At 42.5% G+C, this 27882-nt stretch overlaps 1 protein-coding gene and 1 long non-coding RNA gene across 7 annotated transcripts; both read left to right on the forward strand.

Annotated features, from left to right (window-relative positions):
* The first annotated feature begins 2513 nt into the window (after positions 1-2513).
* LOC108496391 lies at positions 2514-4390 on the forward strand. The gene is made up of 3 exons (XR_001874443.1): positions 2514-2804; positions 3172-3197; positions 4132-4390. It is a non-coding gene; the product is annotated as an uncharacterized LOC108496391 (long non-coding RNA).
* A 122-nt stretch (positions 4391-4512) lies between these two features.
* Positions 4513-23280, forward strand: UBXN2A (UBX domain protein 2A). 6 transcript variants are annotated; one of them, XM_017813028.1, is made up of 7 exons: positions 4513-4562; positions 8766-8819; positions 10245-10380; positions 12212-12321; positions 13869-14009; positions 18700-18864; positions 21654-23280. In XM_017813028.1, exons 2-7 carry the CDS (start codon positions 8779-8781, stop codon positions 21940-21942), a joined length of 882 nt encoding a protein of 293 aa, XP_017668517.1. In that variant the 5' UTR covers positions 4513-4562; positions 8766-8778; the 3' UTR covers positions 21943-23280. The 6 variants fall into 6 exon arrangements, with proteins under 6 accessions (XP_017668517.1, XP_017668520.1, XP_017668515.1 ...); XM_017813031.1 differs by having other exon boundaries at positions 4546-4562; positions 10245-10297; XM_017813026.1 differs by lacking the exon at positions 4513-4562 and adding an exon at positions 4850-4915.
* The last annotated feature ends 4602 nt before the right edge of the window (positions 23281-27882 follow it).

Raw genomic sequence — 27882 nt, forward strand, 5'->3', positions numbered from 1 at the left:
AGCTCTCTACATGCAGGAAAAGCTTTGGTGGAAAAAAAGTAAGAACTATGACTCGTGAAAGACAATGAAAAAAGGGAGGGGAGAAGGACTGAAGCCACACTCCACTAATATTATGTAGAAAAATTTTGAAGAGCTCATTCCCAGTAAGATTCAATTTCAAGATTTGTAGTTTGGTCTTACAGACAGATATCTAAAACCTTCTGCAAATAAATGCCATTGGGAAGGACCTTATTTCAAATGGAACCAACTGATAATGAATGCTAAAGCTTACAGCAGTGTTCGACATCCTTTTATCTCCAGTTGTTCAGAAAAGAGATTAAGATACCTGAAACACGTATTAAGAAGATGCCACAACATCTGCTGTGGCAGGTACACCACTAGAAAATTGGAAAAATATGAAAAAGTATTTGACTAAGAGTCCCTTGCCATTAAAAATGACTCATGGAATAAGTCATATTGGGACATTGTGATGCAAAAAGACGTTAAAAAATTACCCAGGATGGAAAGCCTTCTTCGCTCTATGAGTGGCATTTAATGACACAAGAAATATTTGGAGATGAAGGCTTTGTTGTCACATGTCCCTATTTTAGAAGGAAATCAGGAATCAGTTACAACAAAAGAAGAAGTCCTTCATCCCTTATTCAGAACTTTTGTAGCGAGTTTCAGACTAGTAAGGACCAGAAGGCTCTATTCAGTGAGTTACCATTTACTTCAATCATTGGCAATTTACCAGAGATTACTTTGCAATATCTCTGAATAGCTGTAACATTCCAAAGAATGGAAATCAAATCATCTTTTCAGGCCTCTATTTATAAGCTCATATGTGCGCCTCTCAATCATGCTGTCAGCTCCTCCTGGTTTCAGTTGAATCTCGAAATAAGAAAAGATTCACAAGAGATTTTGCTTTTGTAAACGTGCTCTGAGCCTTTCCCTGAGGGACATGTTAGGAAATTAAGATTGTGTGCTTATTCCTTTGAGAATTGTCCATTATTAACATATGCCTATGGGATGTAAGTTTGGAAACATCAAACAAGCAGTGTCCAGTTGTCAGGATCGGTACTACCTTGAACACAGAAGGTGCTACAGTCACTCCACATTGCAGGCATTTTGCTATGTTATTAAAGATGTCTCATTATTTGAAGACTACCATTGTCATTTAAAAATGGATAAGAGTTATGTTTTAGAATTAAATAGTTAATGTCCATCCCCATTATCAGCACAGTTATCTGAAGATTGTTTTCCACACTAGATAACATCAGTGTAACTTGAAGCGGGATCAGAGAGTAGGTTTCTTAGATAACATTAAATGGGAGTGGTAAAACTTACTTCCTAATATTTCGAAATTATCTTCCCATCACATCTGGCCATTAGCTTTCATAACATTTTTCCCATCGAGCTAAGGTTACAGTGGATAGTTTTTCTAATAATAATAATTGTGTGAAACTCACAGGCTGATGATATTGCAGCCAGGCATCTGCAGGGTCTGTTTTTCACTATCATCCAGGCTGTAAATTACTTCCATCTTGGACAAAAATGGCAAATCATCTCACTTTGGTGCTTATAATCATTAATCATATGAAAGTAGCACCGCCAGCCTGTTACTATGCTGGGTGATGTATAGCTTTGTAGTAAAAACCAGACTCTGTCCTAAAATGCTTACAATAAAAATAGGCATTTATGAACACATGTGTAGATAAGCTTTAGCACCATAAGAATGCAGAATGGCCTGATTAGGATCACATGGCAAGTCCATCAGAAACATTATTGGCTCATAAATCTCCCTAGTCCTCACACACAATCTTAGCTTTCGAAGTATGTTTCCTTGTTACAGATCCAAGAACGAGCTCATAAACTACACTACCATACCATCATTGTAGTTTCACTTAAGAGTGTCTTTGAGAATTCACATGATATGTTATTTCCAAATGTGTGTTATCTGGTGCAAACACTTGCTCAGGCTGCCTTGAATTTTTCATGGTTTTATGCGTTCTACACTACTTTTAAAATTGAAGCTATATTCACTTTTCTTGTGGATTTACAGTACCAGTGTCCAGCAATATGTGTGGATACTCCTTCCAATTTATGAGGGTAACACCCTCATCATGATTGCTGATTCACCCAACGTCTCCAATGACTCGCTTTTCCACTGCACAGCTGACTTCCCAAAAACATTGGTTCCTTAAGCTATTTCTCCCCGTGTGGTAGCCTAGACGGTTTAACATTCCTTCAAGGAATATGTAAGAAAAGGACACTGTGCAGAGGAATGTGCTGTCTTTGTCAGTGGAATAGCCAAGTACAGAATAACCAGATCCTGTTCTCCCATTTATTTTGCAGTCCCAGTTCCCTCCCAGTCTGTTCCAGCTCTGTGTTCACACACTTACAAAAGGCTTCAGGCAACAACTGCTATCTCAAGTTAAGGTCAATCAATACAGCTGATGTGCTGATGTTTAATTATAGGTAGGTGACGGTGTCCTCTGGCACGGGTTAACCTTGTTAAATATATGGTTTAAAAATATCCCTTCAAAATTAATTTTCTGCTTGTTTTTAGACACCCTGTGTGTGCTGGTTCTTCCATGACCTTGATGGCACAGGCAGTGGCAGCTAAAACCCTGCTTTACTTTGTCAACACTGAGATTCACTCCTATGTTATAAAACAAGTTCAGGGGTTGTCACTATCTTCCACACCAGTGCATCTGATCTCTCCTGACAAAGGGGCATGAGATGGTTGTATTCATCTCATGAATACCCTGTTAGAGGTTTTTCAGCAGACACAGTCTGGGCTGTTTGCTTCTATTCACCACACGGTAAGAAAAGGACCATTTGCTTCTGTTCATCTCGTGTACTGCCAGAGAATAAGCTGTATGAAATGCACAGAGCCTAAAAGGATTTCAGTGATGTCTTGATTGCAACAACACTCTTGAAAATTTCCAGCTTTTAAGAAAAAATTATTTTTTACATTATAGGAGTGTTGAAGATCTTAAGATTTTTCTTACTCATATGCTTTCTCAATAGTTTCAGTCATGAGGGAGAACAGCTGTACTTATAAGAGCTTTTAAGAAACCACTGAATTCACTAGGACACCAGTTACTATTGTAGTAGGTCAGTGTGTCTCCAGCTGTATCCTGATTTCCAGTAATAGACCTAATCTTCTAAATCAATACGTGATTGCAGCTGGGACGCCTCCACCATTACACCAGGTAAGTCCAATCTTGCCTCCTTATCCTTACCTTTGGGTCTGCAAAATTGTTGCAGAAATGGCCCCCAGGGAAGGGTTAAATACATTACTGAATTTATGTGTTTAATGAAATGGAGTCAGTGTACTTTAAATATTGAAAGAAAATATAAAACAGTCCAGCATTGCAAAACAACCCTCAGATGTTTTAGCTAGGGTTTTGTTAATTCCTTGAACTTTTCAGCAGTGCTACAATATTCATGGCTTAAGTTCTAAATATATAAAACTTCATTTAATGGAATCGGTAACCCTTGTAACAAACAAGTGCCTTCTATTCAAAAATGTCAAAGTATTTTAAGCATTATACAAAACCAGGGAGAAGAGAATCTCAGCAATCCATATTTTGAAATATAAGATTCTACGTATTGTACACCAAAACAAAAGCCAAATTTCTTACTATTTTCCCTGAAGATTCAGAGATAGGAGCTGTAATTATAACTCATCCAGTTAAAACTTAACGATTAATCCAAACTGCCTTCAAAAGGTTTAGTGCGTTGTGACGTACATTACAAAGATGAAGAAATTATAGCTGTCAAGTGTCAGATTCTACTTCTGTTACTCACCGTCACTGAACTTCGAGACTAAGCATCTTATTTTAACGTTTCTGAACGATGTGATTTTAACTGTTGTGATTAAGGGGTTGCAGAAACGTGTCCCACGTGAGGACTACACTCAATGAAGTATTACCTCTGCTTTTAGAATTACCTTTGATCGCACTTGCAAATTCGCAGTGGATTTCCCATTAATTACTGTGAATTAGCTAGTTGTGGCTGTTCAATTTAGGTTAATTTTAAATGTTTTATAGTGCATCGCTAATTATTGGGGGCTGAAAACCCCAACCCTTATTAAACAGCATGCAGGTGCAGGCGATGCATTCACTCTGCTCCGTGTCTTTCCAGGTGCTGGCTGCCCTTGGATAGCTCCTAGCACCACCGTCCCGCAGAGAGCGGCTTCTCCAAGGCCCAACACAGCGCAGGGAACTCTGCTAAATCCTTCCTGCTTCCCTAAGGATTCCATCCCATTTTCCCAAGTCTGATTCACCCTCGGGGGTCTCTGCTTCCCAGCCACCGCGCCGCCCTTTTGTCCTCGGTGCGAGGCCTCGGCTGAGCTCCTCTTTCTCATATGTCAACACTCGCCCTTAATTAGCGCCCGCCGCACAACGAGACACTCCCGCTCTCCAAAGGGCCGCGCGTGCGGCTGCTCGGACAAAGCGCGGGGGCCGCTGAGGGCGCCCGGACACCGAGACCATCCCCCGCGATTGTGGGTGTGTGACAGAGGGACACACGGACTTTGTTGTCGGGACAGAGCTGCCTTGGCAGCCGCAGGCCAGGCACAGAGGTTTATCTCTCTATATATCTGTATCTACACCGATGCTGCACCAGGTCCTGCCCGGGCACCGCCGCAGCGGCGCGGGGAGTCCGGCCCGTTCGGGCCATAGGCCCTGCCAGCCCCCGCCTCTCCCCGCAGGACAGCGCAGCCCCAGGGGACGCCGCGACTCCCCGCGCAGCAGGTGCGGATCCCTACGGACAGCCCGGCACTCCCCGCGGGGCCGGTGCCGGGGCGGAGCTGAGCTGAGCTGTGCCCGCCCCGCCCGGAGCCGCCGCGCCTGCGCCGCTCTGCGCGGGACACCGGGAGTTCCGCGGCGGGCGGGCGGTGCTGGGACGGGCGCTGCGGGACGGGCGGGTGAGTCGCTGCGGGGACAGGATAGGACAGGCCGGGCTGGGGGAGCGCGTCCCGCAGAGCCGCCGCTCCCTCTGCTCCCGCTGGCGCTTGGGCTTCGCCTGTGGCCACCCCGGGGGCGGGCGGGCTGAGCCTCCCGAACCTTCCCGCAGACTCTGCCCGGAGACTTCGCCCCGCTCCGGACCGGCCGCGTCCCGCGCGGGGCGGCGGCGGGAGCGTTCCCCGGGGGGTCCCTGCCCTGCCCGGCCCCTCTCGGGCGCACTGGGCGTTCCGCCTCTGCGTCGCTACCGCGGTATTGCCTCATCGCCTAAAAATACCTCCTGTCCGCCCGCCGGGCGGGGGCTGCGCTGGGCAGGGCGGGTTTGGGCACCGGCGCTGGCGGGAGGCGCGGAGCGTCCGCCCGGCCTGGCTTGGGGGTGCGGGGGAGTTCAGCTGCTGGCAGCCGCGGTGTTGTCCCAAAATAGAGTCTTTCACCCAGAGTGCGAGAGGCCAGCCCTATACAGAGCCGAGGTATTTGATTTATTTGCGGTTCTGCGCAGAAGGGGGGGCTGGGTGGCAAATCCGCAAAGCCAGCGCCACGACTGTCAAAACTTTTCACTATTTATACGTTTTAGCAAACAGAGGTATTAACGGTCCTTTGCTACAAGTTACATAGTTCTCTTATTAATGAATGTACTATCTTTTATTGGTTAAATGATTGTCTTGCTTCTTATGTTTATTAGTCTGCATGCTCAGTCTTTCTCTTCTTTTGGGCTAGTGGGTTTCTTGAGTTGGTGGTCACGATATCCCTCTGCCAGAATTACCTATTACCTTTTACCCAGTTGGAGCTGATTCCAGCACAGTTGCTGAGTTGGCTTTGTTAGTTTCTTCCTTATCTTGGGTGTTCTGCATAATGTCCTTGTGGCCCATAAACTCTGCCTTCTTTGTGTCCACTATCAGTACATCCTTCTCCCAAAGCTTAGTTAACCACTCCTTAGGTCTGAGATCATTGAAGGATGTCAAGTCCTAAGCCTTAACAGGGCAATTCTACAGACAAGTAACTTATCTTTTTAACACCTGGACATCAAGAGAGGGGACAGGTTTCTTTCCCAGTGCACAGCTCCTCTAGCCAGCTGGAGAGGAAGTGTGAATGCTGTGGTTTGTACCTGAGCACATCAGTCACATTCAGGCCATTAGCTTTGATGTTCATCTCGCTATTAATTTGCAGTTGCCATTTCCCTGGAGCTTCCTGTCTCTCTGTGGCACGGTACAGAGCAGTTTTCAGCCGTGATTTCAGTGTGGTGCACAGATAGACAGTGCTGTGCTGGGAGCAGCTCTCCACTCAAGAAGCTTGTTCTGCCAAAGTTTGTCAGGCAGACTGTCAGGGGAGAGGGCTGCGTGTGCTTGTATGGGTATTTCTGCCCTTCACAGCCAGGGAAGCATCACAGGTAGTTTCTGGTTTGTTTTTCTTGCAATAAAATGACTGGAAGTGTGGGCTCAGCTGTATTAACCGCAGAGTTATTTGCCAAAACGAATACATCTATTGAGGGCTGCCTCTTTGGAAGCTCTGGCTGTGAAGCCACACTGGGTCAGTGGCCCATCCCAGTGGGGCTGGTCACAGGGCTGGAGACCCCCTAGGGCTGTGTGGAAGGGCCAGGAGCGTCCTACCCCAGTTACTAGATGTAGCTGTGGTGGGCTGCTGGCAACTGCAGCTTCTTCCCGTGTTTTAAATTTAGTTTCTGGAGATGGAGGTTCGGTTCTGAGGTACTTCTTGTCACTGATGCAAAAAATAAGTACCAAAATTCTTAACATTTTAAGTGGCAACTAGGGATGCCTGTCACAAGTTGGTGGGAGAGATGGTTTGTGTTGGTTGGGTTGACGTGCTGAACTGAAGTGCTTGCAGGGCGTTCTGATTGCCATTTTGGTCATAATAAACATCAGTATGCTATATAGGATGATTTCTTCACCTTGAGAGATTAACGCAAACATTTCTTCCAAGTATAATTGCTGTTGTACTTTAGAAGGAACAGCAGTTTTCACAGCTGACCAGTTTTGAATAACATGCACGCACATTTGAGGCCAGGCTAATGTAGCCAAAGAGCTAATTTGAAGAGCTGCTTCATTGTGTCTGTCTCTTTTTAACAGCTCTGATGACAAGTTACAGAGAATCAACAAAAGCAGATGGCAGGAGGTGGCTCTTGTTGCTTTGGGGAGTAGCCCACTGGAGTGAAAGAGTATAGAAGATAAGCACATTAACACAAACTACAAAAAATTACGTTGGACTAAACACAAAAAAATACTTTGTGCTGGAGTGTGTTAAAGCTGAATTTGAGAGAAGTTTGAAAAAATTATACTTTTTAAGCACTTTGCTTTCACTCTGCTTACTTCATACCGAGAGTTCTTTTTTAACAAATGCAGTAGAGAGTTCCAAGAACAACGATCAGATATGCATATAAGGTCATCGTGTACCAGCACAAGCTTGCCTGGTAGATACAGTGCTCTGGCAGAACATTTGTAGGAGGGGAAAAAAAAAAAAAAGACTGACCCTGATCTTGTGTGACACGTCAAAGGTGTGCAAAGTATGCTGTTTTGACCTAATACATAATAGCATCAGTTAAATTTAAGGCTGTCTTACCTTTCAAACCTGTGATGTGCATATTGACCAAATTTTTTGGTCGTTATAGGGGTTTTCTGAAGGCTTATGTACTTTTCTACATAATGTGTCTCACAAGGATTTAACTTTAAAGATGAAAGAATACCAATATTAAAACTGGAGGAATATGAATTAGTACTGAATAACTGGATGTAGGTTTTCTTGTTTTTTGGTCAGTGCTGCATGTTGTTTTGCCCTAACCTCTCTGTCTTGTTAAATTAGATGTCAAGACCACTTAAAATTTGTATTAGTCTTGCTGTGCATGCTACTTTTTTCAGGATTATGATGGCTGTCACTGCTTAGTTTGATGCTCTCTAAAAGCCACACACAATGTCATGACTGAGTCCCAGACCTGCAGGAGGAGAACATCATGTGTGTAACCTGTACCCCGTGGTCTTCGGGAATAACTCTTTGAACACAGTTGCAACTTAAAATTTCTGGGGTTTTTTTTGGGGGGGGGCCTGTTGCACAATTTCAGAGTGGTTTTATTTTTTTAAGGATTTTTTAGCAGTTTCTGGCTTTTTGTGACATTCTGTAACTTTTTTCAGAGAGCTCAAGAATGAGCACCTATAACGAGATCAGTATGGGATTCTTCATTTCTTTTGACTCAGCAGACTAATCCTGTAGTATATTTAGTACTTGCAAATCCAGGATTTGCTTGCCAGCTAAATGGTAGACCAGAAATGATAATTCACTGTTTCTGAGGTGCTGCACCAATATGTTGAGGTAAGGTAGGAAGGGGAGCCTGACAAATCTTGCCCCTTTCAGTAATGCACAGTTAAGGTGAAGGTCACTGAATGCCTGCAGTGGCAGTGCAGTTTTTCTGCAACCATCTCATAGTGCTGTGGAAAATCAGGGGAGTTTAAACCATGTCGATCAGAGAAGGAGTGTGATGTTTTTTCCTCGCCTTGCATAAGTATGGGCATGTATTTTCAATCCACAGTGTTATTATTGTGGAATGTATCTTGTACGTTTATGAGAAAGTAACCTTGCTTCTGAACGTCTGGAACAGATGCGTGGTTCATGTGTCATTAAATTAGAAACTGCAGGAAAACAAAGAACCATCTGGAGACTTGGTGGGGGGGGAGGTTGAGGTTTCTGGTTAAATGTATTATCTGCACAGGAAAAAATGTAGTGTTTCAGCTACAAAAGGAGGGAAAGTGTGCTGGGCATTTTATTTTGGTTTGGTTTGGTTTTAAACCGTCTTCTTTCCATAATTAGGTGGCGCACCAGAATGAAAGACATGGACAATATCCAAACTGTAAAGAAAGAATGGTAGGTGCCAGTTCTCCCCTCCCTATTTCCCCCCTTCCTTTTCCATTGCTGTCTGTGTGTCCTGTTATGACCTTTCAAACTTTGTTAAATTCTAAAATTTAATATTTTTTCTCTATCCACTTACTCCACATGTACTGAAGGTTTCAAAAAAATGCTATCATTTTGCTGAAAGATTCCTCACATACCTGAAATGTTTCCTAGATGCAAGAAGCTCTGTAAATATTTTTATTTAAAAAAGCAAGGCAGCCTTACAAATTGCTAACTCACTGTGCAGCTCTACATTTTATGTGGAGGTGTTTGGTTTTCCAGTTCTGTTTCTGTGGTAAAGCGTAGTGAATACCTACATTAATGCTTCAAGTTTCTTTTGTTCTGTTAGAAAACTAATGGGGACAGCATACTTTTGAAATTTCTTCTTTAATGTTGTTGAGGTTTTCTTTTGTTTAAAGATGTTAATCTGTAGGGATTCTTAGTGTGGCATAGATGCACTGCAAACAATTCCTTTTTATGCAAATGTATCAAATTACCATGCCAGTAAGCATTGCTGCTTCTGAATTCAATGCAGAGTTTTATGTGAAACTGGGTATTTTTCAAGAGCTGGGATTTTTTTTCCTGAATTGCTTAAAATGGACTTTTCTGAATCTCCAATAGGAATAACTCCTGCAATGTTTACTAAAAGCTGCATAATCCTCTTACTATGCAAAGAACCTATACTGAAAGATAATCATTCATTCAGGTTGCATATTTCTGCATTTTGATTGGCAAAAATTTAACAGAAACAGCTGTCACATATACAATGTTCTATAAAAAGATGTGGTTGATGCATCTTTTTTAATACCCTGGCAGTCTCCACAGTGCTGAAGGCTTATATTGTATTTCTTCAGTGTGCTCCAGTGGTGTTGAGTCACTTGACTTGCTCTAATGCACTGTCCAAGACAGTGATGGTGGTGCTGGAATGGGCAGGGTCAAGTGGGGGTGATGGAGTAAATCCTAGGGCAATTTTCTTGTATATGTATTTTAAAACCTATGGTAGAGGAACCTAAGCCTATGTCATGGAAATGCTTTGAGGAAGGCCCTTCGTTGGTGTGCAGTTAAATGTTGGATGGTTTGAATTAGAAGTATGAATCACCTAACTTGCATTCCTTGTTCTGATATCAAGTTTAGAAGTTTTGCACAGATGAATTCACCTTTTCTATTTTCATTCTTTAACTTTGCTTCTAAAGTGCAAAGAGTAGCAGTTAAGAGACTGAGAAGAAGTTTATAGAAAATGCACAACACAAAGTTGACCTGATGTTTTGTAACAGCCAAGTAAGCTGGGTGGAGGGGAGTGAGCCTTCTACACCTTTTAGTACTGAGCTTCTGGGGTACCTGCTTATCCTCTAATGCATCCTCTGAGGAGTCATTTTTACTTGTGTCTTTGTTCTGCAGGGTATGTAAATCAGGAACCAGTGATCAGATTTTGAATGGTACAGAACAAAACTGTGAGTACTTTGTAGATAACCTGTTTGAAGAAGCTCAGAAGGTTGGTGCTATGTGTGTGCCCCCAACTACAGTCCAGAATCAGGTAGGCAGTGAAGAAAAAATACTCCTGTTTAACATAACAGCACTGCAGGGGTACTCTGGAAAACAGATGCCAGAAGCCCAACAGTCTTATCCAGTACATTTGTAAATAAAGTCACACTGAATTCAGAGAGCTGTAGGAACAGCCTCTCATCTCTCAGTCAGCCAGGCCTGTGCTGCTGTACTTCTGGCTTTTACTAATTTATAGTGGGTTTAGTGTCATTCTAGAACTGATGCTGGCATTGGCTAATGCACTTCTGCTTTATTAGTAAGGAGAGTGACATGAGCAGAAGTTCCAAGGAATGACAACTACTATTACATAAGAAGTTATTTAAGGAGCTGCAGCCTTCTTATGCAGAGGCATAGCCCATATTTTTTCCTTTACTCTTATTCATATAATTATGGTAGTGGGATGTTCAGTGTGGGTTTGTATCTTGGTGATTCTGTCCTTTCCAAGTTTTTCTGTTACTCGTGAAAGACTGCTAAGGGGAGGGAGAAAAGGCCATGTAGAACAAAGATGTCACGAAGAAATGTGGAGTGGGCATTGCTGGAAATTATGTTCATGAGTCCCTAACTGAGCCTGGAAAAAAAAAAGAATTTCAGGAGCAGGATGTTAAATTGCAGTTCTGAAATAGTGTTACGTGACGTTACTTATGTCAATGCCTAAATGGGAAATTGGTGTGGAATAATTAGCCCATGCTAAATTTGCATACTGGCTCACTGTAAAGGAACTTTCCCATAATTAGAACTCCTTCCACATGCATTGGTGCTATAAGACACGAGATTTTGAAAGAATGTAATCTTGCTGAGTGCTATAAACTTTTTTTGACAGACTACCCAACTGAAAGAGAAGGAATTTTATTCAGCAGTTTGCACATGCCTGTTTATTTATGTAGCAATCATCTAACAAGTCAAAATGCAAAAAAGAAAAAAAAAAAAAAGATAAAATTGTCAGGTACTATCAAGCCTAGTTCAAGGTAATTTCCAGCTGAGGTGAATTCTGCATTCATATCTCCTTCCTACACCTCACCTGTGGCCAAGTATCTGTCAAGACAAGGTTATTTCAGGGATATGAAATATTCAGACCTGGATAATCAAATGCTTCTTTAAATGGCATGATGCATAAATATGAAAATACAGTCCCAAATATATCCATGCTACAGTTGGGGAGATTTTAGTAAACAGTGTGAAGGCTACAAGTTGGAGTAGTGGATGATTTCTGGCGAAGTTAACGAATCACTGAGAATTTATTTTTCCATTCGCCTAACACCAAGGTTTTGAATATACCCAGGAATTCCAGGGTAACATAAATGTATGACTGTGTGAAAGTAAATTTTCTGGGACTTGCTTCATTTTCTGAGTGAAAAGCTTCTGCATGCATTATCTCAATGCCTTTACTTTGAGAAAATCTTCCTGAATGACCAGAACAAGGCTTTACCCCAGTAAATCCCCAACTGGACTATTTTGGCAGTTGGTGTTCCAACACCAGGCATGTGTGCTCTCAAATTAGCTCTTGAGGAGTTGCAGCTGGCTGGGATTGTCCAGCTCTTTTATTTTTTTCCTCCTTTCTGAATTGAAGGAGTGTTCTTGACCTGGGAAAGCAGAATGACTGGGGGAAGGTTTATTTCTAACCCTGATTGACACAAGATCCTTAGAAATGTCACTTACCCCTTGCAGTTGCTGTGCCTGTTGGCCTGGGGCCAAGGCAGATTACAGTGAGCCTGCTCTCGGTATTTTTAGTCCATGGAGTGGATGATTTATAATCACAGGGTACTGTGGGTATACCAAGCTGCTTTTACATCAGCGTTATAATGAGGCTCGTCCTTACTTTGTAGGTTGATGTCATCATTAAACTTTGGAAAAACGGGTTTACGGTAAATGACAGTGAACTTCGGAGCTACACTGATGTTGCAAACCAGCAGTTCTTGGACTCCATTAAAAAGGGGTAAGCAAGTTTTGTGTTCTTAACCAGCCTGAGTTAATGTGCTTCAGGTAGCACTTAGCTTATGCTCTAGGTTTTTTACATGGCTCCTTGGCTTTGCTGCACTGCAGTGTCCCTGTAGGAGCACAGGCCCTGCTGGTCTCGTTCCTGCAGTGCTAATGGCTGTTGGAACATCAACAGGTGTAATACAGCTTTAAGTGGCAGTAGTGTGCAGTTGCTGATGAATAGATAAAAGGCAGTGTTGGTAGGGGGCACAGCAGGTGCAGAACAAAACAAAGAATAAATCAGTGCCCAGTAAGAGCTTCTGATCAAATGGTATTTTGACTAATGAACTCAATGCACAAGTGGTTGAGCATTTCTGGTTTTATGGTCTTTGTTTTCTTTTTGTTCGTGCAAAGCCTTAAATGGGCACAGATGGTCCATGTAACATCAAGAAACTCTGGTCAGTCTTAAGTTTCAGACATTTTTCCTAGTACAAACTCGCTATTTCAGTCATTTTGCCTGTACACAGAAATCTTATGTTTATCCCTGTGTCTTGTCTTTATCCTTGTGTTAAAAGTTAACGTGTTGTCTTGATTTCTGCTAGTGTTTGCAGTTGTTGCTTTAAGAAAGCAGGTTGCCCATGCAGACCAATGTGATTTTGAACCTTTAATTTGTGATCTGTTTTCTCACCCCATACAGATGGAGAGGATAATATAATTCAATAACTCCTTATCAAGCATGTGAAATTACTAAGCCATTGTATTTTTCTTTTCCATACTTTGCTAGCCTATGAAAAAATACTGATTTTATACTATTTCTCCTCTATGGCTGTCATCTGTGTTAGTTGTAATAGCAATTAACTGCACTGTTTAAAGCTCTTTGTGTTCTTTGTGTGCATTCATCAGAAGTTTGCCACCTTTCTTCCAGTGTTTGCCTGCGAAGATGCTAATTATGGGATGGCTCCTGCATAATCATTGATGGTAGAGAAAGCACTTAGTACAGCCCCTCTGCCAGCTGAGCCCCTCCACCCCAAATTGTACCGTCTGCATCAGAGCTCATAGACAAAGGCATTGTTGTTTTCTGCTTAATGCAATTAAAGCATCACCAAGGTGATGTTATTGCACTAAAGAGTGTGGCTATTAGTGATGATCTAATTTTTAAAGGCTGTGGTTTTTTGTAATTAACCACATTGTGTCTAAACTCAGTTCTTTCTCTTTAAAAGCCGATTGTCTTTTTTTTTTTTCGTTTTACTATAGGGATAAAATAATTCAGCCTTTTTGTAGCAATGTGCGGCAATACTCAACTTCCTACACATCCTGTCCTTAAAAGTGGTAACTGCTGAGTAAACTTGAACATCATTCAACAAACTTTTTTTTTATTGTTCCATTTCTAGTTAATTTGCAGTTCAGGAACTTGAAGTTGTTTGTATGCCGTGCACTTAACATAACTCTTAGTAAATTCTTGGGATTTTTTTTTTTTTAAAGCATCATCCTTGAAAGGCTAAATGTAGAACAAGTATTAATCATTAATCTATTTTGTGTACTGACATGCCTTCTTTTTCTTTTAAGGGAACTGCCTTTTGAGCTACGAAAAGTTTTTGATAAGGAGGAGGTAGATGTGAAAGTGGAAGATAAAAAAGATAAGGTGTACTTGTCATCGAAAAAGCCAATGTTTCATCCCTTTTCTGGTCACGGTTACAGATTAGGAAGGTGAGTAGTCTGACGTGCTCTATGATTGAGTAGTTGAAGGGAACTGTACCTAGGTTAAGGATTATAATTCAGGTTGGAAGTGACCTCTGGAATTTTCTAAACTCCTGCTCAAAGAAGGCCAGATGCAGGGGCGGATGAGGTTGCTCAGGCTGTTGTCCAATTGGGTCTTGAAATCCTGCAAGAGTGAAAAGCTGCACAGCCTGCTCTAGTGCTGGACTGTCTTTGTAGGAAAGAAGTTTTTCCTTATATCCAGTCTGAATGTCTCTTGTTTGAATTTCTGTCCTCCATGAAGAGCCTGGCCCCCTCCTCCTGATGGCCTCCTGCAGACCCTGACAGGCTGTTTGTAGGTGCCCCATGACCACCACCATCATCCACAGGCTGAACAAACACCTCTCCTCAGCCTCTGCTCACAGGGTGAATGCTCCATCCTGCAGCGATCTTGGTGTCTCTCCATGAAACCTGGAGCTTGGGTGGATAATTGGCCATGTTGCTGTGTTAATACAGACAGGATGCTGGTATCTTTGTTAGTTTGAACTCACAGTATTAGCAGAAGTGTTTCCAGCTGAAAGGCTGTTGCTCTTCTGTGACTTAAGAGAAAAGAATCTTTTTTAAAGCTTTATGTTTGAGAAGAGGGGAGTATGACAATCCCATAAAGGAAACTGAAGAATTAAGAGGTTATTTTGTGTTCTCTTAAAATTGCTCCATATTTAATCATGCATTTGTTGCAGTTAAGGCATTTTAGCATGTTACAGTGATCCTCTTTATTCCGTGTCTCTCTTGTAGTTGGAGAGTGTCAGCCACTAATGCCAGTGCTAAAACTGTGCTTGATTTACAACCAAACTGTGTTGTATTTTGGCCAGCTGTTGTAGAGGGACAGGCCAGGAGTTCATGTATTTGATCTCTATGATTTTTCTTTACTCCAGCCAGATTATCTGCTTCACATATTCTTGTCATGAAAGATTTACATGCCTATAAAAGCAGGCTTGAGCTTAGGGAACAGGACACTTTCAGTGACCAGGAGCCTACAGGATCCTCCACAGGTGGGACTGCTGAGTGACCTGCAAGCTGGGGTTGTAGGCTGTGGTGAAACCTTAGGTGAGCAGCTTGTGTCAATTAAGTGGGAAGGGTTTGGCTGCTAAGGCCCCATGCTCGTGCTAAAGGAAAACGTGACCTAGGCAGGGGAAGAAGATAATGTGCAGAACTGGAGCCTGATAACAGTAAAGGATGAGTGGTTCCAGGCTTCAGAGAAGCAAGTATGTGTTTTATCAGTTGCATCTGTTCCAGTAGCACAGTCAATTCAGTTGCTCCATGCTTGAGTAGATACTGTCAATAGGGAAAACCTTCCCTTGAGAGATGGATGAGACACTGCAACACTCTCTTTTGGTGGCACTGAAATCCTGAGCAAACAAGGGTCAAGAACTTAACCTTATTTTATGTAGGTAGCAAAACCAAACAGATCCTCAGTGTGCTGGGTTTCTGCTGCTAACCAGTGCTAAATGGTAGGTTGTTCAGCTGCTTGTTTTGCTCTGCCATGCCTACAGCAAGTAATGATCTTGCTTCCCAGTAGGTGAGTTAGGATTTGGAAACATGCTAATCTGTGAATTTCGGTTGACTGGTCTTGTGCACTGAATCTTGTACATTGAATCCTACAACTTGCTTAGCATTTCTCTTTTTTTTTTCTACTCTTCTAGTCTATTCTGTGCTATGCTATCAGAGCCTGTTCTTTAAAGACAAGTAAATATTTTTGCTGATGTTGGAAACATGAGCAATAAGTGCTCCTACTCCATAGACTAGTGCTCAGTTCCTGCTCTTAATAAATGTCCGTTGCATGTATATGCTACACTTGCAACAGAAAAGCTTAATGGAGTAGAGCTGGCTGAGACCTGGAACAAGTTTTAAGCTATAGAACTCCTTTTCCACAGTTGCATTTGTGTGATTAGTTAGAAATGAGAGAGACAAATGACCCAAGAGTTTATTTCAGCTTATTGCCTATCTAAACTTCTGCTTATCAAAAAAACACTTCATTAGTCTATTTTGCCAGTGATCCTAGGTGGAGGAACTTTGTGGTGCATGAACCATTATGAATTGGTCTGTTGGCTGGCTCTTTAAAACTTTTGTTGGAGGAAAACTAGAAGAACTAGAAATAAGTATATTGATACAGCTCAGATGAGCTTGATCTTCCACTTTTTGTTTTACAGGAGAAACAAATGAGACTTAACAAAATTTTCCAGTGTACCTTATAAACCTGTATAACTAATGGACATATTGTGTTTTATGTACCACCATTCAGCTGCATTTCATAGTTTGAGATTATGACTAGATTTACAACTGCACTTCTCTGTTGAGCTTATCAATGCATCTTTAGGACCGCATCAGAAATACTTTAATTAAACTATTGACTGAAATCCCTTGTATCAAAGTGGGCTTGCTCTATAACCTCATTAGGGTAAAGCACTGTGTGTCAAGCTTCTTAAGCATCAGTCAGGGTAAGTCATGATACCTCACTCCTGGGCTTTTTCTTCTCAGCAAATTGACAGGATGCTCTTATATCTCTTCAATCTTTAGTTTACATCTTCTTTTGATAATCTTATAAAAGGAGTAAGCCTTTAAAAGGAGTTGCAGTGCTTCAATGTCAGCCTAAGAAGAGACTTAGATTCTTAATTTGTGACTTTAGTCAAAGCTCTCACCACTAGATGGCTTTATCTGTCAGTTCTTCAAGAGCAAAGTTGTTATATATAGAAATGCTTTAAACCTTGATGAATACAGTTCTTCTGACTCTTGCAGCTTCAATAAAGTGTTGGCTTTAGCTTCACACGCACTTGCTATTGAAAGAATCATCTTCAGTGTCTACCACAAATTGAGATATGACCTTGAGGGAAGCTGGTTTGAGAATGACACCACACCAAAATCTGTATCCATGGGAGACAGTTTTCTGAGCTACAGCTGTGTCTGATGTAGTTCAGCCCAGGCTGGGCCAGACACGGGCAGCTGCACAGCCAAGCACCTCTGCAGCCTCTGCTGTGCACATGAGTGCTGCAGTGTCTGAGCTGGGAACTGAACACCACTGAGCAAATAGACAGCAAAAGCTGATCATTGTTGGACTGAAGTATGACTTGAAATTTTTTTTTTTTTTTCTCGGCTCACAAGACTGTTTAACATTGTCTTGCTGGTGCTCAAGCTTTTCATCCTGATCTAGAGGGCAGTTAAGTCTTCTTCTGTACTGAGGTCAAGCATGGACAGAAGCTGGGTGTGAGATAGTGAGGCAGGTGGATGGTAGTAAGTCACCTGTACTTGAAAGACCAGAATATTTTACGGATCTACCTCTTGGTGCCAAGTTCTTGTGGCCCAGCTAATTTCTGTGTAATCCAAAACAGGTCAATGTCTCTTATCTGCCTCCAATCACACTGAACAGCTCTTACCACTCACTTGGGGATGAGATTTCTTGATCCTCATTCTTTTTGCTGAGTTTCAATTGAAGAAATAAAAGGTGTCTCTACTGGTTGATGTTCTAGAAGTTAGGGCAGACTTAACTAGGCAGTGGGAAATAAGAGTTTTTGAAATACCTCAGGCTAAGAACTTGAGCCCAAGACTCTTAACTTTATTAGCCTGAATATATTAAGTTGTTGGCCATCTTTGTTTTAATAATAAATTAGCTGAGACATTTCTGCTTTATGATTAAACTAAGACAGGTACAAGAACATAAGAAAGCAGATGTGCAGTACAGTTATTATTCTGTGGCCATCAGTTACCCAGTTCTCCCTCAAGAAATTGTAACTCATCCATTTTCTGTGCAAGGAGAAAGCTTTTCTGCAAACCACTGCTAAGTGTTCATGTAGTCAGTGACCACAGCTGAGCCCAGAAGAGAAATGGTGACTCCTTAAGTCACCATTGCTCTGCAAGCAAACATCTGGTTATACTCACGGGAACTGAGGATGTGCCCATTGGATCAGCCCTGACGATGACTTACACAGTACATGCTGAAAAGGCTTAGTCATGAAAGCACTAAGCTCTAGACAGTTCTTCAGAATAAAAATTTTTGCAAGTAATTTTTCTGTTGTTTGATTTTTAAGATCATGGTCTTGGACTGAGGTCTCTGTGTTCTGTCAAGTCATCTTGTGTGTCTTTGCCCCTGTGGGAGGGTTGGCTGTAGAAAGTGCCTTAGAAAAATAAAATCCAAATGCTGTGTGCATCAGCCTGGATTTTTCACATTAAGTCAATTGCTCTGATAGATGAGTAATTCTTCTAAGCTGAAATAGATGATGCTGGAGTCTAAATCAAGGCTAACAACATTCAGTTAAATTGAATTACTGTAATCACATTACGGTGAAAATTAACTTTGAGTATGCAAATTCAGTACTCAACCCCCTTAAAGTTTCACCTGTGTGATTAGAGTACAAAAATGCATGAAGCATCTTCAGACTGTTTTGTCTCTTGTCTATTCATATTTAATCCTTCAGTCTTATAAAAATGTTAAATATGAGCAAACTGAAATTCTTTACCACGTTGAAGTCTTTAAATGAAAGTATTGGCATACAGTTGAAAAAAAGATGATATTTATGTCAGTGTTCCTAAATTTGTCATCAGTGCACCCTGGTACAGGGCAGAAAGCTCCAGAAGCAGAGGTCTGGAGGGAGGTTCAAGCTTACATGTGTACCCAGAAGCCATAACCTCACATGGCTTTTCTTTTCAGTGCTACTCCAAGGATAATCTCTAAAGTGAGAGATGATCATCAAGGACCTGATGACAAAAGACACCTGCCTTTAGTACCCTTGAATGATTTGGAGCCTATCACTAACATCCAGATCTGGTTAGCTGATGGGGAAAGGATAATTCAGAAATTCAATGTTTCTCACAGGTAAGATGTATTTTAGCACTGTTATATGTATTTACATCTGAACTATTTGTGTTATGCCTGTACACATGTCTCTGATTTCTGTGGATAATCTTTCTCCTCAGTTCACTTAGTGTTGGACTACTGTGTCTAGAAAACCTTTGAATTTTGAGAAATCTATTAGTTGAGAAGAGAGGAGCATAAGAGGAATGTGAACTGATATTAGTAGTCAGTTCATAACTGAGCATAAAGGAAAATCTGAGGAAACTGTAGGAGTTCTTTGTAGGTTAGTGGAAGTTAGGGTGGTATTGCTCATTACTAGAGGAAACAGCTTTTAAGATAACAGATTTCCCAAAACAACTACATCTGGTGCAAATGGCTTAGTAAAAAGCCTGCTAGTCATTGTGCATAGACAGCACCACAGGTGGAAGCTGGAGAATGTGACTTAGAACTGAGTCAGAGAAACCTCTGGGGAGGGCCAGAGTCAGTGCACTGGGCAGGGGAGGTTCATCTGCGTGTCAACATGGACAGAATAGAATGCACCTAGTGTGTTTAATTATTAATTAGTAAAACATCCAGTTCCCAAGGAAGCTTATAAATTGGATAATGACAGAAGGTGTCAGCACAGCACATGTATGCAGGGGCTTTGAGAAAGTAGGATTAACATTCTACTGTCTTTAGAGACCTTTCTCAAATCTGTAATTTGAGAAATTACTCCAGCACTATATGGTCATGTCATGTAAAGGATATGTTGACTATGCTTCTCTGTGAAGCAATTTGAAGGTATCACAGATTTAATGCAACCCAGGCTGCTGTCAAGATAAGCTGTATATGTCTGTGGCTGGTCAGAAGAAAAGCTCAGCAGTCAAAGGTTAATGACTGTAGTTTTTTCTTTGACTTGTACTTATTTATTACTGTTAGTGGCCTGAGGTATGAACTGAAAGAGTGTTATGATGTACTGCTGAAGGGTCAATTGCTATTTTAATTATAAATACTTAATTGGAGGGCTTAATATCTTAATTATTCCAGGTTTCACACATTTAAGTGTATTTAGAAGCTTTCTGTCTTCATGAAAAATAGCAGTTTGAACAGCTGCTAAATGCTTTTGAGAGTAAAAAAAACATCTGAGATAAGCAGGACAACAGCCTTATTGATGCAATGCTCTTTTTGAAGTAGCATGCAATAAATATTCCATTATAACATACCCTCTTGCCACAAGACCAGCATGTTTGTGCTGTATACAGTATTTGTGTATGACCCAATAAGAACTAGAGGGAAATCCTTTTAGAGTACATATCCTTAAGTGTGATGATTGCACATACAGCACTCCTTTTCAGTGGAGACACAGAATATAGTCAACTATTTGTTAAATAAACTATAGATTAATAACATGTAGCACATATGTTGTAGTGTCTGGGTAAATTGATTACTTCTACCCTTTTGCAGATAGAATGTGTATGTGCCACAATAACTGCTGCTTTAGATGTGACTTGATTTCTGCTGAAAGTTTGGAGCAGAAGTGCAGGTACCACTGTAGAACTGCAATATGGGGAATCAAGACATGAGAGTGTAGCAACTAGCAGAGCAGAGCTGTAGGAATAGCACACAGAGCTGTCTCTGTGTGCCTTCTTGAGCACTGGCTAAGTTAGCGTGAACCTGGAGTATTGGGTATGGAGCCTGGAAAACTGACTTTCTAAAGCAGAGACCCGGTGGCTAATTGCGAGTTGCTCTTGGAACACAGTGAACTCTGATGTAATGCATGTAGTCATGTGTAAATGTCCAACCAAAAATTTAGTCCTGCTTGAGGCTTTTCAGGCTCTAGGCTTATAAGACCAAGCAATGCCTCTTAATGGAGGCCTGCGTGCACAGGAATTGTTTTTTATTATGCTGGCAAATCTGCCCTGGTGAGTGAGTATGGCTGAGGCATAACGCTTTGGTCATCTGTGCTGCTAAACTGTTAGGATGGCTCTCCCCCAAGCCAGCCAGCACTTCCTCTGTTGATATCTAGCCATGGTTCAGATGTTAGCTCAGGTCATGGACCATTCCCAGGAGGCAGTAAACCTCATGGGCTACACTGTGAATGGGAGAGAGGAAGGATAAGTTAAGTTGCCGGTAGCCAGAGTCTACCAGTTGGTCTCAGGAACGGAGAATGGACACTGACACTGCATTTATTTTATTGAGATAGATGTATCCTCTCATCTTCATTTTCTAATTAAATTGGTCAATCCTGATTGTTCTGCAGCGAAACCTCTGTCTTGTTCACTTGTTGCAAGGTTCTTCACACCTTAATAGGCAACTTAAATCTGTAGTGAATTCACTGCACCTGCTTTGGTAGGATGAGGCTGTATTTGGTCCTAGTTAATGTATCAGCTATCCAGACAATTTTTGCAGACCCTTCTTCTTGATTTTTATTATAGTTCTGCTACATGTACCATACTCTGGAAGCATCTTTATTCTAGCTCTTGGCTACAGAATCCTCAGGTAAGAGCTCCACCAGCTGGTTAGGAAATGGTAGGCTTATGTAAATACCGTCTAAGCCATGGTGAAGCATTTGAGTGCTCAGAATAAGATGCTCATCCCTGTTCCCTTGGGAGTACTCTTAGAGCATGCAAACCTTAGTCCTTGCCTCCCAAGTGGATCAGGCATTTCAGGATACTACCCCATCTATATTCCTCCAATTCTGTGCCATCAGGCATTAAATGAAGTTGTGTCTCATTCTCATCCTGTGGTGGCTGTGAGTGTTTGCACACATGGTCTGTGTTGGGATTGCAGTGCCAAAACTCTAATGCCAAGTTTTCTTATTTTCTTCTCAGAATAAGCCATGTCAGAGACTTCATAACAAAGTATCAAGGATCGGAGGGAAGTGTTCCCTTCACACTGACGACTTCCCTGCCCTTTCGAGAGCTGCAAGATGAGACACTCACGCTGGAGGAAGCAAAGCTGCAGAATGCTGTTGTTGTTCAGAGACTTCGGAAAACAACTGAACCTTTCAGACTCTTAGTGATAAAAGCACCTGACAATGACTATAAAACTGCTGCTACCCCTAACGGACAACTCAAGAATGAGCAAAAAAATGCTGTCAGTAGTACAAGATCGAATTAGCTTTCAACTGGCCAAAAACTAGATGCAGGGGAAACTAGGCAAAACCAAAAATGTAACCAGCAATATGTGGATGCCCTCACATCCTCATGCACTGTGCTCTTAGAGAGCAGTATGGGTGCTGTGCTATCATCTGCTGTAATAAGTATTTTCAGCTAGACTGGGTGGTCAGAGCCTGGCTGTATAACAGCAGAGGTAACTGTACAGCAGATCATCCTTAGAATTTACTTAGATAAAAAGCTTCGTAGTTATTTAATGAGTGGGTTTAGGTGGAACAGTTCTCTGAGACTTAATTACTACTGATAGCACCTTTTAGGGAAAAATAGTATTTATTTTTGCACTTTGGACTAAACTGAAGCATTTCACTTACATTGTGGTGTAAACTGCTGCAGGTTGCATTCTTCTCACAGTAACTTTTAGACAACAGATGCTGCAGGGAAGCTCACATTTGGACTCTTAACTTGAAAATCTTCAGGATCTTTGGGATTTAACTTTTATCACAAGATCTGCAGTGTAATAATGTTCTGTCAAGTCTGTACATGATGGTAGGTGCATGTGTGAGAGGATAGAAATGAGGTAGTCTGGTGCATACTGCATATGAAGTGCCTCAAAGTAAGCTCTGAAGGAATTGTTATTACCAATGGTTGAAGTGGTTTCTGCCTCTTCTGGGCTGCTACGGGTGTCTTACAGATCAGGTGATATTAAACTACCTAGCTCATTAGCATAAAGATCCACTTTTAGCTTTGTCACACAAAACCTTCTGCTTTTGTGGCACTGCCATACAGGAGTAGTGGCTTACAGTTGTTTTTGTATTCTTTATCTGCCTCTGCCCTGAACTGACCAGCTGATTGAGACACTAGTTACACGTAGCCAAGTTTCAAAGATCTTGAAAATCCTTATTTGAAAACTGAGGTTTTTCTCCCCCTTGCCCCATTTCCACCCATATCTTTTATTTTGCTATTCATGTACTTGAGGCATAAAAATTGTAGCCAACTATTCCATGTTTTCCTAAAAGAGAAATCAACATAAAGACTAAATATTTTGTACTGTGTTTACTAAGCATGTGGATTTGTGAATGGAACTAAAGTCTCTAGGTAAGACTTATCTCAGGACCTTTGGTAGATGCTGACTAATCTGTACTACCTAAGACAATGGATGATTGTTGGGGTTGTACTTCTTTTGCATGGTTAAATGAAAGATGGTTTGGGATTTTGCTGCTTTTGTTCTAAATAGAAAATTGCTTCATTGGAGTGACTTGTATTCTATCTGAAAATTGGGAGACTTCAAACTATGGGTGTACTTACTTCATTTTCAGGGATATAAAACTGGTTTGCCTCAGCATCTCTCCTGGTGTGTTTGAGGACAGTGAAATCAAAGTCAACTGCACAAATATCTATTCAGTGTTCTCAGAAAGCAAATCTCTGAAAACCATGCAGTTCACTATTTCAGTGCTGTAAACTTCATGTGCTACTGTGTCATTTGAGTTTGTGTAGCAGGTAGTAGAACTAAATTTTCTTGGCTCTTGCACTGACTCCCCACCCATGTGAAAAACAGGAAGAAATGTGCAGACAAATCCACTAGTAAAACTGTAAAGACAAACCACCTACAGACTCAGATCCAACCCTAAGTTCTCAGAGCTTCCTGAACAGTGAATTTTATTAATCAGTGCTTTTGAATTTGTCCTAATTTAAAAATAAGTGTTAGAAAACCACATGTGCTTGATAGCGAGCTCAGTTCTTATCTAAAAGGTGCATGAAATGTCAAAGTAACATTGTACTATTCAAGCATTGGTAGCACAGAAATTCAAAGAAATAGTTAGTGTCAGATTGAAATCGATGGGGGGGAGTGTCAAATTGTAGGTAAACCCATTTTGCTTGCTGTCCTTTGGAAAGTATTTTGTATTTCAATGTTGATTTGTGTCTGGTGCCAGCACTTTAAGAGATTGCACAGCTCGGTTCTACCTTGCTGTATATTGTGCTTTACTGAAATCAGCTGTGTCTGGCTAAAGCTTTGGTGTACTTGAGTGTGCATTTGCAGTTTGAAAGTGTCATGATCCTAATTACAAAATGACAAAGAGCAAATCTTTGAAAAGTCTAAAATGATGCTGACTGCACTAATCCTGTGTTAGATTAGAAAGTGCCTTTAAAAAAGGCAATGAACTGTGATTGGATAACTTATTTCCTAACTTGGAGAAAATCTTTGGAGTGAATACAGGGCTCTCCTGAATCTAATTGGGTTTTTGTCAGCTTGTAAAGACTGATTAGCTACCTGTAGTGTCTGGACAGCCTAATCTCTTGCTCTGTGCTGTAGACAGCTATTGTGTGTTGGTCAAACAACAGTAAAACTGGCTTGATCAATGCCAGAGTTTGTGAAACACACAAGTACTATCAGTTATTCATTGTTTCTTCGCAAACCTTTGCTGTTTTGAGTAAAGCCTGTGCATTAACATGATTTACAGCAAAATTGAGATAGCCAAGAAAAGAACAAAGAAAGGAAATTTTGTTGTTTCCCCTGTTGGTTTTCCCTTTGTGAAGAAACATGCAAATGGAAGTAACAAAGATTTAGTGTGTTACAAGGATGATGTGTGAAGAGAAAATGGAGAACCTAAATGCTGAATTTCAATGTTAGACGCATACCTTGTACCTAGCTTGGTACTGGGCAGTCTGTCTGTGTTTTGAAGCTCATCTGGCCTCAGCCTTTCAGGACCACCTGGGAGCCCAAAAGCTCCAGAGAGTTTTCAACAAGGCCTGTTAAGGCTGTAATCTCAGTTTTCTGTTGGAGGTCTGGTTTTAAGAAAATAATGCCTTATTTTTTAAGTATTTCGCAAATTTGCAATGATTAGTCTTGTGAAATGAGACTGCACAGGATTTGCACGTCAGTACTTTATGGCATGGTTTGCAGTGGCTGCCCAGTACTCACAAGGTGACCCTGCAGAGAGCTCTTCGAATCAGTCAAGCCACAAAGCCCTGTGCATATAGATTAGTCGTCATCTTCCCAAGACAGGCAGGTCACAAGTCCTCCTGTCTTTGTTGGCTTCATTAAACCTTCTCTCAGGCTGTCTCACTGTTGAAAGAATTCATACTCCAAAATGCAATTTGTATTTTTTTACCTCTGGTGCAGAGCATGCTTGCAAGAGCACTTTCCTGTGGGCAGGGTGGTGCTGAACTCCTACAGCCTTGATAAGGGTATTGGCTGGAGGGCAGCAGAATCACAGAATCAATTAGGTTGGAAGAGACCTCTGAGATCAAGTCCGACCTGTGACCGAACATCCCCTTGTCAACTAGACCATGGCACTGAGTGCCTCGTCCAATCTTTCCTTAGACACCTCCAGGGACTATGACTCCACAACCTCCCTGGGAAGCCCATTCCAATATTTAATCACCCTTAATGTGAAGAAATTCTTCCTAGTGGGAGAACTAGCAGCGACTCTTCCCGCAGGGCGGGCGGGTGTTGCGTGATCTCCGTCCAACTCACAAACGACGGCGTTGGTCATACATCCGCGTGAATCGGGAAACAGCGCATCTCTTAGAGCTGGCATCTTTGGGCTGCGGCTGAGAACAGCCCCGGCACCTTCCGCCGTGCCCCGTCCTGGAACACCGCGCTGCGGGAGCTGCCCCGTGGAGGGTGCAGGGTGTCGGGGCTCGGCGGGGCGGGGGATCCCCTCTCCCAGTCCGGGGTGACAGCGCCAGCAGCACCTTCCGGGCTCTGCGAGAGTCGGGCAGGGTCACACCGCCCGCTCTGCCTCGGCCGCCCCGCCCCGGGCGCGCAGGTGTCGGGCGGGGTGGGATGTGCACGGTGCCATGGCGGGGGCGGCGAGGGACACCCCGGCGGGACAGGAGGAGGTGAGGGGCTGCGGGCGTGGTTACACGGCCGTCGGGGGGCTTGGGGAGCCCCTCGGGCACAGCCTGGGGCGGAGTGGTGTCGGGGTCCCGCCGCGCTGGTGTTTCGCTCTCATCGCGGGTGGGTTGCGGGCGCTCGGCGGTCCGGGCAGCCTGAGCTCGCTGCCGCCGCGGTTCGTGCGGTGCTTCGTGCGCGGTCTCGGCGAGTACCTGGAACAGCTCTTCAACCCCTCCCGCTGCCCCTGCGCTCTCTCTGGGCAGCGCCGTAGCCCCGCTGTCTTCCCTGGATTCACTGTCCGCTGCCGTGGCAGGAAAAAGCGCGTTCCCTTCCCACCCCTCTCCCCTCCGGGCCTGCCTCCCGGACCGAGGCGGGTGAGAGAGATGCTGGAGGCAGGAGAGGTTCGCTCCCCTCAGTAACTCCTGACTTCCAGGTGTGTGTTGTGAGCGACTGAGTGTTTAATGCTGCCCCTTCAGGCTCGGTGCTCGCCGAGGTGGGAATGGGAGCAGGGTAAGGGGTGAGCGAGGACATCCCCACTCCGTGACTCTCGAGGGGAAACCAGGTAAAACTGGGAAGGGGCAGCTTCCAAGCAGAGAAGCTGAGGTAGCTTTCCACAGCACAGGGGAGAGTGTTCAGGTCCTGGAGCTTATCAGCCACGGTGGGCATGTGCCGTTCGGGGTTCGGTTTTTTTAGGGTGCATTGATGGCAGAAGTCTGAAGATTTTCCACAGGCACACACCAATTTTGGCTCGCAGAGTCCCTTAGCATTATTAGCAGATGGAAGAGTATCCTGGGAAAGTACTGCTTTATCCCACCTTATATGCCCTTTCTAGGTGTCTGCATCCAAGCCCTGCTCCTGTTGTTTCTTCCACTCAAGGGTAGGCTGATGTCATTAGGAAACCTGAAAACAGTTCTCAAGGTGCTTGGTGTGAGGGCACCTGGGATGCCACCTATGACTATCACACTCATGCTTCCAAGAGGCAGTTGCTTCATCACTCACAGAACAGAAACATTACCAGTGTTAATTCTCTGTTGAGAGAAAAGCTGACTCAAAAGCTGCTCCTCTCTAGCTGCATTTCATTGTTTCTCAGATAAACCTAGACTAGCATTTATCTTTGAGTCACAGGTTTTGTTCTCTTTCCTTACTGCTTTTAATATACTTGTTGGTTGGGTTCTGGACTCAACTGATAACAAATAGTTTAGGACAAAACAAGGCTGCTCCCTGTGTCCATAATGTAAGTGCAATATCTACACATAGCTGCAAGGAGTTGTTTTCAGCGTGCTTAAATACTTTTCTTAGAAATAAGATGGTCTGTTATAAATTTCTGTTCTGTTGGGGAAGGGAAAATTTACAAGTTTGGTTTTAACTTACAAGAGAATTAAAAATAAAGGAACTAAAGTGCATGAGAAGCATTAATTTTCCATAACAATGTTTAAGCTTACTTTTCTATTTAAGGAGCAAAATCTCTCAGCTATTATGCTTTCTTGGTTTTCCTTGAAACACAATTAAATTTTATATGATAGGAGCATTTATAAGTACAGAATTGTCAAGTTTGTAACTTCATTAGACCTTCCTTTCTCTTACCTCTCACGCCATCATCTTGCATTTCTCCTAAAGCTCATAGAAGCAATTCAGTGTTGACATTCAACTACACCACAGGAGTCTTGAAACAAAATTTCCATTGTACTGTTGTGTTTCTTTACTTTTTTGACCACTGCCTACACACTCAGATCTCTAGTGATTTGTGGGGTACTTTCAGCTTGCTGACAAACTTACACAGGTGAAAAGGCTTTCACTGGGTTTCACAGGAATCAAGCTTTTTTCGTTACTTGAGGAAGCAATGCAGGAACAGCCAGGCCTCAGAGAAAAGCCCTGGGAGCTGCTGACAGCCAGTGCTCTTCCCAAGACCAGGGTTGGGGGACTCATTCCTCTAGATCCCATAACAGACAGCTGCCACATGCATGTTTTTTGCTCTTAACTATAGGAAATGCTTCAGCTTTACTGGTGCAGAGACCTGCCTTCATTTTACCACTGTCTTGTAGGATATTGTGGCAGAAAATGTGGTCATTAGTATATAAATTCAACACGGAGAGTCAGAACTCTTTT

This window comes from Lepidothrix coronata, unplaced genomic scaffold (genome assembly GCF_001604755.1).
Source record: "Lepidothrix coronata isolate B3197 unplaced genomic scaffold, Lepidothrix_coronata-1.0 Scaffold39, whole genome shotgun sequence".
Lineage (NCBI taxonomy): Eukaryota > Metazoa > Chordata > Aves > Passeriformes > Pipridae > Lepidothrix > Lepidothrix coronata.

What these genes read in the sequence shown, in the direction of transcription:
- UBXN2A (XM_017813028.1), top strand. Translation starts at nt 8,779, where the DNA reads ATGAAAGACATGGACAATATCCAAACTGTAAAGAAAGAATG. An exon ending in TTGGACTCCATTAAAAAGGG is followed by an intron (nt 12,322 to 13,868) that starts GTAAGCAAGTTT and finishes TTTTCTTTTAAG; the next exon opens with GGAACTGCCTTTTGAGCTAC. An exon ending in AAATTCAATGTTTCTCACAG is followed by an intron (nt 18,865 to 21,653) that starts GTAAGATGTATT and finishes TTTTCTTCTCAG; the next exon opens with AATAAGCCATGTCAGAGACT.